Here is a 12,678-nt window from a genome sequence, read left to right as displayed (position 1 = left end):
AGTTTGTAGGTTCTTCACTCATACAGAAACACATATATTCTATACTGCTGTAAAGTGTGACTTGTTACATGTGAACTGAATGCCAAGAAGCTAGTATTTCACGGACTTATTACACCGATTAACTTCATGAATCGGAATAGAATCAGAATTACAGATGCATCTAGGAACTATTTCATTAATAAGGGAATATCGAATCACTATTTACACTAGGTTTTCACTCACGACTTTCAAATTGGAAATGCAAAGCTGTAGTCCTTGTTATTCGTTCTGGAGCAAAAGAGTAAAACAAGCAACCTATAAATAGTGGAAGTGGCTGTGAATCCAAAGAAATTGCATGTACACATGTACGTAAAGTAAGTAAATATCTAAAACGACTGTGTTTTACTAATATCACGGATATTAGTTAAAGGTTAGACTAGCTCTCACAACTTGTGCAAAGCACAGTATGTGCTAAATACTGTATTGTGAAGCTCTTATTCTTTAGCTTTAATTCATGTATTCTAATGTATTTGCGTCTCGTTTGACGGGAAGATATACAACGAATTAGTATGTGATAAAATAATAGTGCCAATTGTTGAAAAGTTTTTACTGTTAATCCACGGCCAGTTCCATTTAATAAAGATGTAGAACGCTGCCATTCTAGGACAATATAGTGCTCTTTTCTAAGAAAGTAACAACACAGCCAGTTGGTTAACCATCTGTCGATGTTAAAGTCAGGCAAACCGTTTAATAGTAGTTATCTTGAAATAAGGCCATACTCGAACGTATAGTCTGCAAACTCACACCGAACATAATTATCACCTTTTTTCCAAACTGTGCACTATTTTATCACTGGTGCATCACCTGTAATTTATTAATGAAGTGAACTAGTGGTAAGTTGGGGCGGGGGGAATGCAATAAATATGACACATCATTGTCACATCCCCGATTTCTTATGCACTGCAGAAGTTGTAAATTCTCAGCTTCAGATTCCGGGATCTAGTAACAAAGTAGTGTATACAAAATCTCCTACTGATCGTTTTCTAATTTAGACACTCAACGATACTAACGGCAATGAAAAATTAAGTAGCCCTAGTTACTAAACTTACGTACTTTACCACTCCCCTTAAGTACTATTATTGTATTGACTAAGCTGAATTATACGACAATTAATTGTACTAAACTGGAAAGGTCTCGCAATTGTCGTTTCATTTGAACCGACATGTTTATCTAGGTTGCTGACTATGAATACTTAAACCTATATAGCCCCAAAAAGACTTGAAGCTAATAAGATTTACCCAAAAAGAAATAAACGATATTTCTCCCACATTGAAGACTACAGTCATTTAGAAATCAAAATGTGGTTTACAGAACAACTGCCAGAATCAAACTTAACTCGAAATCTTTCTCCATTATTCCCTGACGGTATAATTAAAAATAACCACGAGTATTATTAAGTTTTCTATAACTTGAGGGAATCATCCCAGCATATAATACACTTGCCCGATGTAATACAGCACAACAAGTTGAATAAAGCTTACAGTCACAGCAAAATTCGCGAAATTCAATAAAAACTACATCATCATAAATTCATTGTATACATGACCGTTGTCCCGGTCGATGATACACTTAGTTGATGTGATAATGTTGATCACATTTAATTTTCCGCCGACGTTTGTTTATTTCGACCAACCTGGATTGTCTCGTGATTAGTAATAAGGAGTCACTATAATCCAAAAGGTTCCTTCTGAAGTAAAATTCTATTTTCTGATTTCTCTATGGTTTGCACATAATGTTAAGATATGCTGTATTGCGGTGCATCAAATCAATCGTAAGGCGTTGCAACTTCTTCGCCAACCAGGTGCTGAGGGTCCTGTAAGTTCATAATCTGTGTGATCACTGCACAGAATTCACTCTTCGATGTAACTAATATATGAATCCTGTGTTTTAGGCAATCCATAAATGCACGGAAATTACTACGCTCTGAAATGGTCTTTGGACGTCATGTTGGTGAACTTGTGTTTTTAGTTAAACATAGTTTTCAGGGTTGTGAAATGGTAGGTGAGTCGGGTTATCAACTTAGGAATTTGCCAAACAACCGCTCTAAGCGTAACGTAGGTATCGACTGTGACTCCAATACCTGTGTGCGTCAAGCTAAGCGTCCACGGCGATCTGACTCGACCTCATCGCATAAAGAGAACAATGGCCTCTGTTCGGCACCGAAAAACAGTTCCCCATCTAGGTCCAGAGTACTCCCATTAAGGAGCATCCATCCAATGAATACAATAAATGAATCCACAAATGTCTCAACGCTTGTTCGAAGACTTAAAGTACCTGGAGATTCAAGTGAAACTACTACCCGGCTAACACGTTCGTGTAGTGTCAAAACAAGTCCAGTTGCCATCCAAAAACGTACTTTGCGAAGCAGTCACCGACGCAGCATTCAAACTATTCCGAATGCCATATTACAGGTTAGGCTGGAACGTTTCCCAGTTCAGTCTTGTTCTTGTATACAGTCTGACTCAGTCGTCGGTTCGTGTAGTAGCAGTTTGGCGGATGGATCACAGACAGAAACAAAGGCTTCAAGAGAGTTGCTACCCTTGTTCTCTCCAAGAAGGTTTAGTTCAGTTGGAAAAGATCAGGCAGCTAAGCTAAAGCGACTAAACAGAAGGCGCATGGAGTTCGACGTTCAAGAATTAGGCCAGTCTTATGGCTGCGATCTTTCTCCTGCATCCTCCGATTCACTACTTGTAAGTAAGAGCTTTATTTATGTGGTTTAAAATGTCCATTATCGATGTTATGTGAGTGGTCAATAGCCTAGCCTAGTTACTGTATGTTAATTTCCACTTTGTAGTGACGCTTCGAGATTCATATCAGCTATTTGTCTTAAAACAGAATGTTCACAGGTCTACGTAATTCAGCATTTCGACTTTGTATTCACTCTAACCATATTTCTATACTTTATGACAATTGATAGTTTTAGTGGATTATAAGCTTCTTGAATTAGCTACTTTCCCTTAATAATTTCTAATTTTCAGAATCAATCTGTAGTGGGTGATCCCCTGGAAAAATTATTGCGGTTATGCGGCCAAACTGAGATCAAGTCATTCGATGAATATTTTGACCACACGTATGATACTCACTTATAAGTTCATAATTTTGTTCATAGAATAATTGAAAGTATGGTGAAAATTGGCGAGGGTGTATATGGTGAAGTATTTCAGTCACCGAAAGGCAATGTGGTCAAAATCTTCCCTGTGGATGGGGAAAATCTTGTCAATGGTGAGAAGCAAATGAAATTTGGAGAAGTTTATCCTGAAGTGTTCGTATCGCAGTAAGTTTAAGGTGTTTATTTTGAATCATCATTAGGAAGTTAAGTGAGCTTGCATACAAGTATCGACGTAACCGGTCAGTCAATTTTGCTCAGCTAAAGAGGTAAATATTTGTACACCACCTCACTTCATTTTTAGAGCAACTGTTGTTCGAGGAAAACTACCTAAGGCTTTAGCTTCAAGTTGGAGAAAATATGAAAACCAACGGGGTTCAGATAACGAATGTCTGGACTTCTTACCTGCTGAACAACAATGGATGGTTTTAGAGTCTGAATTCGCTGGAGAACCACTTTCCAATGTACGAGTAAGTATAATTACATGGAATTTGCAAGGCTACGTAATTGTAGTAACACATACGTCAACTGTATACTAAGTCCATTTATTTAGAATTTCTATACGGCTGGTAGTTATACTTCTTGTCTCCAAATCTGGCCATCTTTCTAATCTCAGACCACCAGATTTTCTGGTTGTAACTCCTGTGACTCGGGGTATTTGTGTACTATCATCTTGCTCGCCGACTCAATGTTAGGTTTTATTTTGAGCAATCTACCAAAGAGAGGAGTTATGATCTATAGTGTTTCTAATTTGCTGACTAGAAAAACCCACTTCACAGTACCGGTTACTAAATAGCGTTTTGGAATATACTAATCGTACTATCTCACCATTTAATGCCCACTAATAATTTTACCATGAATTTTTATCTTACCAAAGCACCACTAACCGTCAGCACAAACATCTGTTACTCATAGAGCACAGAACACTGACTAGAAATCTCCAACCTACTTTGTTCTGGGATCTCAGTCGTTTCCAAACGCTATTCATTATTTTGATGTATGCCTCTAATTCTCGACACAGTATTTTATCTAGTATCCGTTCCCTTTTACCCTAAGGATCCCAGGTTAGGACTTGCCATCTGATGCAGTTTGACAATTTCCGTAGTTTGGTCTATCTAGCCCTGACGTCTTTTCCTAATTTTCTCTTCAGCTGGAAGCTGTTTCTCTGCTTAAGTGAGGTTATTGCTGATGTTTGCTCAATGGATATGAAGTTTATTGCGCGGAAAGCTGTATATAAATATCTGTACCTTTTGGGTGATAGTTGTAGTACTTCAAGTTTCATCTCCGTACAGTAGAACTATCTTGACGTTTGTATTAAACATTCTGACTTGGGTGTTGTCTGACCGTTGTTTTGAATTCCAGACGTTCTTCAATTGTAGGGATGCTCCCCTTGCTTTGTCAAGTTATGCATTCGTATCTCCACCAGGTCCCCCGCTTTTATCAATAATGCTGCCCAGGTACATAACAGTTTCGATCTCTCCCACAGCTTCTCCCTCAATTGTGATTTGGTTGGAGTTTGTTGTGTTGTATTTCAGGATCTTGCTCTCTTCTTTGTGAATGTTGAAACCTGGTGCTGCAGGGGCTGCTGCTACACTGACTGTCTTCGCCTGGACCGGTTGCTGTGTATGGAGTAGAAAAAACTAGAACATCTACAAAACCAGTCATATAGCTACATCCAAGCTGTCAACTGAGATGTGGACGTTTTCACAATCCAGTCAACTACCAAAACAAAAAGGAAAGAGTAAACAGCTTCGTCTGACACTGGTCTTCACTTGGAATGCATCTGTTAGTTGCCTTCTATGCAGGACTGCATTGTAGTCTGTCGTAGGAACTCCGTATGATAATGACCATCTTAGGTACACCAGTGTCGAAGAGGTTCCATAATGTTCTCTTATCTGCCCTGTCAAATGCTTTTTCTTAGTCAAGGAAGTTGATGCTTAGTGATTAGTCCCATTCGATTGACTGTTCGACACTGATCCGTTGTGTCTCGACTTTTTCGGTACATGGTTGATCCGTATCAAAATTGATCGTCCACTGGATTTTTCATTCGGTTCAACAACACTTCGTTGAAGATTTTGTTTGGTACTAGTAGTAGTGTTACGCCTCCGTAGCTCCACTTAACCGGGTCTCCTTTCTTTGATTTCCTGAGGTATCTCTCTGTGTAGTCTGTCGGTTTTGTCATCCCGCTCAAATCTTTCTGAAGAAATCATGGAGCATCTTTGCAGTTACCTCTGTATCTGCCTCCAGTGCTTCAGCTGGTATGCTGTCAGGTTATGATGCTTCCCCTGTCTTGATTTATTTGATGAACATGCTGGTTTCTTCAATTGTTCATGGAGTGACATCTACAGGAAGGTCTGTAGGTGCTGCCTTGATGTCCGATGAGGTTTCGATAGAGATCCATTCCTTATGAAGATTCTAGGTGTGGTCCAGAACCTCCAGGCATGTTGAAGTTAGTGCTTCTTTAGTTCATTTTCGTTTGTTCTCCATAGTAGTTTCTTTTCATTTAAGTAGATTTTGTAAGGCCTCGGACTTATTTCTGAGAGCTATTTTGGATTCTCTGAGTTTGTTGGTAGCTCTAAGGAAAGCTACACTAGACGTTTGTTATGCTCTCTGTCCAGTGCTTCTTTAGCTTCAGTTTCAGCTTGGCCACCACCCGGTGGTGATCTGAGGCTATAACAACTCCTCTCTTTGCTATGTCTTCCATGAACCTTCTGATGCAAATGTGATCGACCAGATTCTCTCAAATGTGGTCCAGTGAGACCTATAAGCATTTTGTTAAAAACACAAATTTGCAAATCCCTCACCATTTTATTTCTATTTCCTAGTCAATATCGTCCCATGATATCTCCATATATGATGTCCATTCCGACGTTGGCGACTAGGTCTCCCATCAGTATGGTTATTTCCTTCCCTAGGTACCTCTACAATCGACTGCAGTCTCATTAAACTGATGTTTATCGCCTTCACTGCTATCGTTAGTGGCCCATAGCACTAGGTGATATTCATTGTAATCTGTTCTTTCTTTTTTTGAAGGATGATTCGAGGATCATGGATCCATGAGATTCGCATCCCATAGGTGCTTTCCGCACTTCTTTGGAGAGCATCGGCGCAACTTCTTATGTATGCGAGGCGTTTTCTTCATGACCAGAATACAACAGCACCTCTCCCGCAGCTTACGTCAAATGGGTTTTACTTGTTTCAAGAGTCGACAGGTTATATCTTATCATTTCTGCCGCTACTAGAATGATCCTCCCGGTCTCCTACATTGTGCGGAGATCCTATGTACCTATATTAACTGTTGCTCTGGTTGTCAGGAGCAGCATCGGCCTCGTGATTTTCTAAGAATCTCGGCTATCGCCATGAGGTGTGATAACTATTCAAAATGAAGAACTTCCAACTCCTAAGGAAAAGTTTAGATGGTGAAACTTTTTTCTGGTTAGCGTTTTTTGAGCAAGGTTCTTTTCTGCGAGATGGGGTTTCTAGCCCCATGCCCAGTCCTCCTTTATCCGGGCTTAGAACTGGCAGTAAATCTAGTAAGGCCCCAAACGAGGTTGTTGACACAAAGTGAAAAAAGGTTAGAAGAACCAAAATAATTTTAGTGGACTTCACTTTCTTTGATACTCACTATTCCCAATTTGAGGACCGACTTTCTCGTTTTCACAGTCTCAAATCGCAATGATTTATATTTATTTAGAAACTTGTACCATAGTTTACTTACCATTGCTATTTATATGTTTCTTAAAGCTGAGTGAAAATATTTGTCTTGTGGTTACATATGCAGTTTGAACTCAACATCAGTAGGTAAACAATACTCTTGACTGTGTTTGGACAGTATCCTGGGAAGTAGAAGTTTTGATTGAATCAGGTGTTATATATGTTAGTACAGATCTCGTCAGTAATTTAATTAAGTGGTAATTTGGATATTACTTGTGTTATACGCAGAATCTTTCATCACAGCAGTATTATCACGTATAAACATGAAAAATGTACTCCCAGCTGTTATTTGTGTATACTCAGTTGATCTTAGTGATTTTAGTACTATATGCTTTTCATCGATGTTACATTTATGTGTTTATGAAGTTCAACACTTGTCGTGAAGCTCGTTCTGTGATTGAACAGATAGCATTGTCCTTGGCTGCCGCTGAATCTGCTCTTCAATTTGAACATAGAGACTTACATTGGCATAATGTATTGGTCCGACCTACTAGACAATGGAAACTGCGCTATCGCGTTGGGGGAGTGAGTTATGTCGTTTTCACTGAAGGAATACAAGTTACAATAATTGATTTCACAGTATCCCGTCTTTGTCATGGTACGGATTATTTTTTACGTATTTCTCGATACGCATATAGAATGTTTTGTTCTATTCACTATTATACTTGGAACACTATCAAAGGATTTTTTGTATCTTATTTACTCCAGGTAGTACCTAGTCCATTTTAATGAGTATTTTTATATCATATGGATGTTCTTAATAGCTATAGTATTTATTTATTTGAACATATATTGGTACAAAAGAAAGTCAGGTTGTAAAGAGATAAACGAACGAAGATGAGTATAATAAAGAGAAAAACAATAAGTGAATAGAGCAAAGAATTATGGTAAAAGCAGTTCTACTGGGAAGAATACAACCAGGTAAAATTCTCTCAGTACAAGGTCCTCTCACTTATATGGAGAAAGTAAAAGGAATAACAGCAGGATCACCACTGACCGTTATGAGTCATGTCTGATGGCATGTCAAGCCAATTGTGTTGCACTCTAGGACCTCAACCAAAGAGTCGTAAATAATCGACAGACACTAGTCCTGTACAACTTCTTTTCACAGCATGGGACTATCATAACCCGACTAAACAGGTTAGTTTGGATGGGACACATGGTTTCAGGAAGGCTTATTCGAAATTCGTATTCAGTGGTAGCATTCAACTGTCGACCAGTTGGTGACCTGATTTCCTTTATATAGGAAAGGAATACACAAAATGGGAGTGAAAGTAAATAGATAAGTGATGGAATCTAAAATAAAAATAATGCTACTAAATAGTTGAATATAAATTATGGGGGTATTTCCTTAAGTCGTAGTCATCATCCACGAGACAGTTGAGCAACGTCGGGAGATACTGTGATTTGTGGTTTGGAGTCAGACTTTTCCAACTCCCTTAGATGTCTCCTGCAATATTGACCAGTCTGGTTCAAGCACCGGACATTCGCCTTCCATCCTCACTTTTTCTTTGAACACTCCAGTCACGAGAAGGCACTGAGGGGAAGCGAACGTCCTCCACCCTCGGCCGTTTTAGTGCATTTGGGGGAAAAGCCGTAGGTGAACCCTGGTGCAGCCCAGCTATAGACGCGATTCTAGACAGAATAGTTAATCCCTAATTTTACACGCCACTTTACTATTAAAGTAAAATACCGAATAAACGCAAACAACAGTGAGGACTAGAAATAAAACAAAGCGTAGATGCTAATTCCCGTGGATCACATGGAACTTGTCCTTAATATATGATTTTTCACCAAATAGAATTCAAAGTTAATCCATATAAAGATCAAGTCATACTAACTAAAGTGGTGAAAAACTAGTAATGTATTCTGCACCAAAATGGATTTCGTTGTAACCGTTTGTTACTTTTCAGGGTTTCACAAGTTGGCTCATTCACTAAGCACACTAGGTGTGAGGGTTAATCATCTACCGTATTGCCTAAACCTAAGTAGATGGTGAGGATTTCGAATCTGGGACTTACTGCTTTGCACACTATTTAATTATTCAAGAACTAGGATAGTCATTAGGCAGTTCGTTGGGTTGACTTGAGAATGTTAATATACATAAATATTGTTATGGCGAAATTTAATACAACAACCTGGTAAGAAATACAGTCCTTTGATCTTATTACTAGTTCACTTGACTGTACTGAAGGTAGTGATAAGACTGAAATAACCGTATGATGTACATATTGTCTAACTTTCTCGCATTCTTAATCCCATTAGTAGTACTAAGCGGTATTTAGTTTCTGAAAAAATGACTAAAGTTTCGCAAAAGCGTTCCACTTAGTTATATTTCTCACGTTTAACATTGAATCTTGCTAACTATTGTTGTGAGTTGATACTTTTGTTGTTGTATACATTCAGTACAAAATATTACCACAATCGATTGTCTCTAAAAATCTCATACTCTGGGATTGGACCTTCTTTTATTGTTAAAAGTTACTTATTAAATTAAAAGCAGTAAGTTTCCTTTGACCGGAAACAAATATGGAGGCAGATTTCCAATGGGATGTTTTCTTTTGGAACCGTGAATGTTTACCAACGATTATTTTCGAATATTCGACATCTCACACATCACAAAACAGTTTCTTACTACTTAGTGATCAGACGGTATTATATGGGCCACCAGGCTTCAATTTAGCATTTACATTACTTCCTTTTTCCTTGGGTAGCTTGAAAAGAAATTACATCGCTTCTCGTGTACTTCTGATTTTTTAATTTTTAGAAGGCAACATTGTTTACGTTGATATGTCAGAGTCACCAGAAATTTTTGAGTGTGAAGGGGATTATCAATTTGACATTTACCGTATAATGCGCAAAAACAATGGGTATGCTATAAGTGACATATTTGTTTTCATACGTTTTTTTAAAGTGAAAATCATTTCGTCGTATATTTACATGCATAACTTCCCAGAATTAGTGGGCATTTAGGCTTCGTAATACTTTCTTAGTATCTAGTGATGGTAGCCATTAACGCATTTGTTACAATTGGATGAGCACTCCACCCCGCGATACATCTATTTATAAACCTTCAGAAGTCATAAATTAGTGAAAACAGACTAGTTATAAACCATTTGATTTGGGAGCTATACACTGAACGTGTACTAAAAACTCAGTCCCAATGATCCATAAATTTGTTACGACTAGGTATTGTTTCCAAGTTAAGTTTCACATTTATTGATGTCTCATGTCTTGAAATTCACCGTATATATGGTGAACACAAAATATTTCAAACATAACATAGAAAAGACTAGATATTGGAAAAGTGAAGATTCCGTGATTCAGCGTCTAAAGGGGATACAAGGAGTTGATACACTTGGGCCATTACGAACAATTCTGAGCCATGTCACTCGGAGTCTGCACTTGGGTCATTCCGATTATCGACGGCTTAATGGAATCGTTCAACGTCAAGGTAAGTAATAGTTGAACACATGATCCAACCACGTCAGTTGATGAAGATTTACTACCTCTTTAATTGATTTGCCATCCTCACCTAGTACCATATTCCCAAGCCAGGAATCGTCTACTCGGTGGTCCCGAAATACACGGACAATACTTCGCAGACACCTATGGTCGAATACCCGTAGCCTACGAAGATCTATTTTTAATGGCCATGTTTCACACCCATAAAGTAGAACGAGGCAAACTACTGCACTATAAACTGGTTCTTTGGTTGGCAAACGAATACCTTGCCTACTCCACTAGTAGCGCAAGTTGGCTAAGACCAATCGAGCTCCCTGAATTCGTACCAAGATTTCGTCAGACACCAGACCATCAGGAACAATGAAACTTCCAAGATAATTGAAGCGGTCGATGTACTCAACCACTTCACTTTCTATCATAAGTTCAAGCGCTGATGCAGGTCAATCCTAAAGCAACATTCTGCATTTCGGAGGTGAGAATCTCATCTCAAACATGCTTCCATTGTTGTTTAGTGGTCAAAAGGCTGCATTTTGTCAGCGTCTGCACCAAGTAGAACTATATCGCCTGTGTACTTTAAGTCAACAAGTGAGTATTTTAGTAGAAAATCGACCTTTGGGAAGTCTGACAATGAGTGCGTTAACTCTAAAGGGATGTATGTGACAAAGTTAAATAAAAGTGGGGAAAGCAGACAACCCTGATGAACACTTGAAGTTATCGACTCCGATAAGAGTTCCGCATAGATTTCGACTCGACCAGTAGTGTTAGAGTAGAGAGCCTGCACAAGGTTGCAGTTACAGTTATAACTTTTACTCATTATCATAATACTAAATATCTTATTTACTTTGTATTACAGGAATGATTGGCGCCCCTTTCATCCAAGTTCCAATCTTTACTGGCTTCATTATCTTATGGGAAAACTTTTAAACGAAACATCTTATCCCAGACGTGATCCTGATTCTCAACCTGTGGAATCTGAACTGCGCGCATTATATGACATGATACTAGCAGGTGATTATAATTCTGCCACACAACTTGTGAGCTCGAGTTTCTACTTCGATGCTTGTCGAATCGGTTAACAGGAACTTGACGAATTTCCCAAAACCTCTGAGATCGTTCCTATTTAGATTCTTTCCGCTTTCTAATCTTTCATACGAAACTCTACCCTTTTGTTTTGATAAATGATATGTGTAAAGTAGAACTCTTCCCATTCACATTGAGGAACGTTAGCTTTTTGAGAACTCGTATCATGAAGTTCGGTAATTTTAGAGCAATTTTTCCGGTCCCTTGACATTTGTTCTATGTTTGTGGTTAGTTTTGGATATTTTTTATAGATCTCGTTTCGAAACCGCTTTTGTATGATCAAATATTCATTTGCCAGGTTACTTATCGTTTGGTTACGAGTGTTAGCGCTTCCGCTGACTTCCACTTATTATGCCACAACTGGATATTTAGTTTGGCGGCTTTTCACTCTGACTTTATGGAACGGCACATACTATTTTCTTGCTACTTGAAGTTAACCAACTATTCGTGCTTCCTTAAAGTACAGCAGATCAATAGAGGCGTACAACGCCCACTGAGCCCAAATTCTAGTCAATATTTTTCCTAGGTATCAAGAGCACCACACGGTGCCTATCGTATCAGGAAAATAACGAGTCAATCGGTGGACTCATCAAGAAGAGGTGGGACGACTGAACCATACAAACTAACTTAAAGATCTAGAAGTGGTAATCCAGCCTATAGTAATGCTGGACATAGAGAACATTGCAAAATTGAAGTGTCATTTGAAAACATCTGCGATAGGAACCGAAGGTGGACGACACACTGTCCTCGCGATCAGCGGAGGCATGGTGATGTGCCATGACGAGTTGTAAGGAGCCTGTATAAACCCAGAGCTAACCAGCAAGCAACTTTTCTGACCATTCCCATGAGGTCATACAAATGTAGTCAGAGGGTCGATATCTAGCCTTTAACTTGTCCCAGCTTGATATTCGGTTGCAATAGAAGCTTCGGTCGACTCGTTTACATCGATATACTTAGAACGATGAGTCTGTTGACCACTGAAGCGTAAAATACGATTAGCACAAACGAGGGATGGTCCGAGTCCAGATAAGTACTCTATAAAGAGCTGAAGCCCTGTACACAACCACGCCAACGGTAGCTGGTTGTAATGCGGTCAGTGAGTCCAGACTCGACATGCAGAGGACGACAGCGGTAATTGTGCCGTTAGTCAATGGTAGCCAGAAACAGGCTTTAGTCTGTAACGTCGCAGTAGACCTGTGTCCAACAAGTTGCTAATAGGCAACCAAACGACTCTCGGTATCTAGATGCCTGGTCTGTACATTCGAATCTCCCGT

General features: G+C 39.0%; 1 protein-coding gene across 5 annotated transcripts; it reads left to right on the top strand.

Annotated features, from left to right (window-relative positions):
* Positions 1 to 1,644: 1,644 nt before the first annotated feature.
* Positions 1,645 to 11,706, top strand: GSG2_1 (Serine/threonine-protein kinase haspin). Of its 5 annotated transcripts, XM_051210616.1 has the most exons (12): positions 1,645 to 1,731; positions 1,780 to 1,854; positions 1,931 to 1,985; positions 2,025 to 2,450; positions 2,496 to 2,729; positions 3,018 to 3,109; positions 3,149 to 3,313; positions 3,349 to 3,414; positions 3,450 to 3,615; positions 7,226 to 7,457; positions 9,627 to 9,729; positions 11,178 to 11,701. In XM_051210616.1, the coding sequence occupies exons 3-12, from the start codon at positions 1,968 to 1,970 to the stop codon at positions 11,398 to 11,400; spliced, it is 1,725 nt and encodes a 574-aa protein (XP_051070628.1). In that variant the 5' UTR covers positions 1,645 to 1,731; positions 1,780 to 1,854; positions 1,931 to 1,967; the 3' UTR covers positions 11,401 to 11,701. The 5 variants fall into 5 exon arrangements, with proteins under 5 accessions (XP_051070628.1, XP_051070626.1, XP_051070630.1 ...); XM_051210618.1 differs by having other exon boundaries at positions 1,931 to 1,989; positions 2,025 to 2,729; positions 11,178 to 11,706; XM_051210620.1 differs by having other exon boundaries at positions 2,025 to 2,729; positions 11,178 to 11,669.
* The last annotated feature ends 972 nt before the right edge of the window (positions 11,707 to 12,678 follow it).

The sequence above is a fragment of the Schistosoma haematobium genome, chromosome ZW (genome assembly GCF_000699445.3).
Source record: "Schistosoma haematobium chromosome ZW, whole genome shotgun sequence".
Taxonomy (NCBI): Eukaryota; Metazoa; Platyhelminthes; class Trematoda; order Strigeidida; family Schistosomatidae; genus Schistosoma; species Schistosoma haematobium.
This window is presented reverse-complemented; position numbering and strand designations above follow the sequence as displayed.

What these genes read in the sequence shown, in the direction of transcription:
- GSG2_1 (XM_051210619.1), top strand. Translation starts at nt 1,772, where the DNA reads ATGTTAAGATATGCTGTATTGCGGTGCATCAAATCAATCGTAAGGCGT. An exon ending in CATCCTCCGATTCACTACTT is followed by an intron (nt 2,730 to 3,017) that starts GTAAGTAAGAGC and finishes TCTAATTTTCAG; the next exon opens with AATCAATCTGTAGTGGGTGA. An exon ending in AGTATCCCGTCTTTGTCATG is followed by an intron (nt 7,458 to 9,626) that starts GTACGGATTATT and finishes TTTAATTTTTAG; the next exon opens with AAGGCAACATTGTTTACGTT.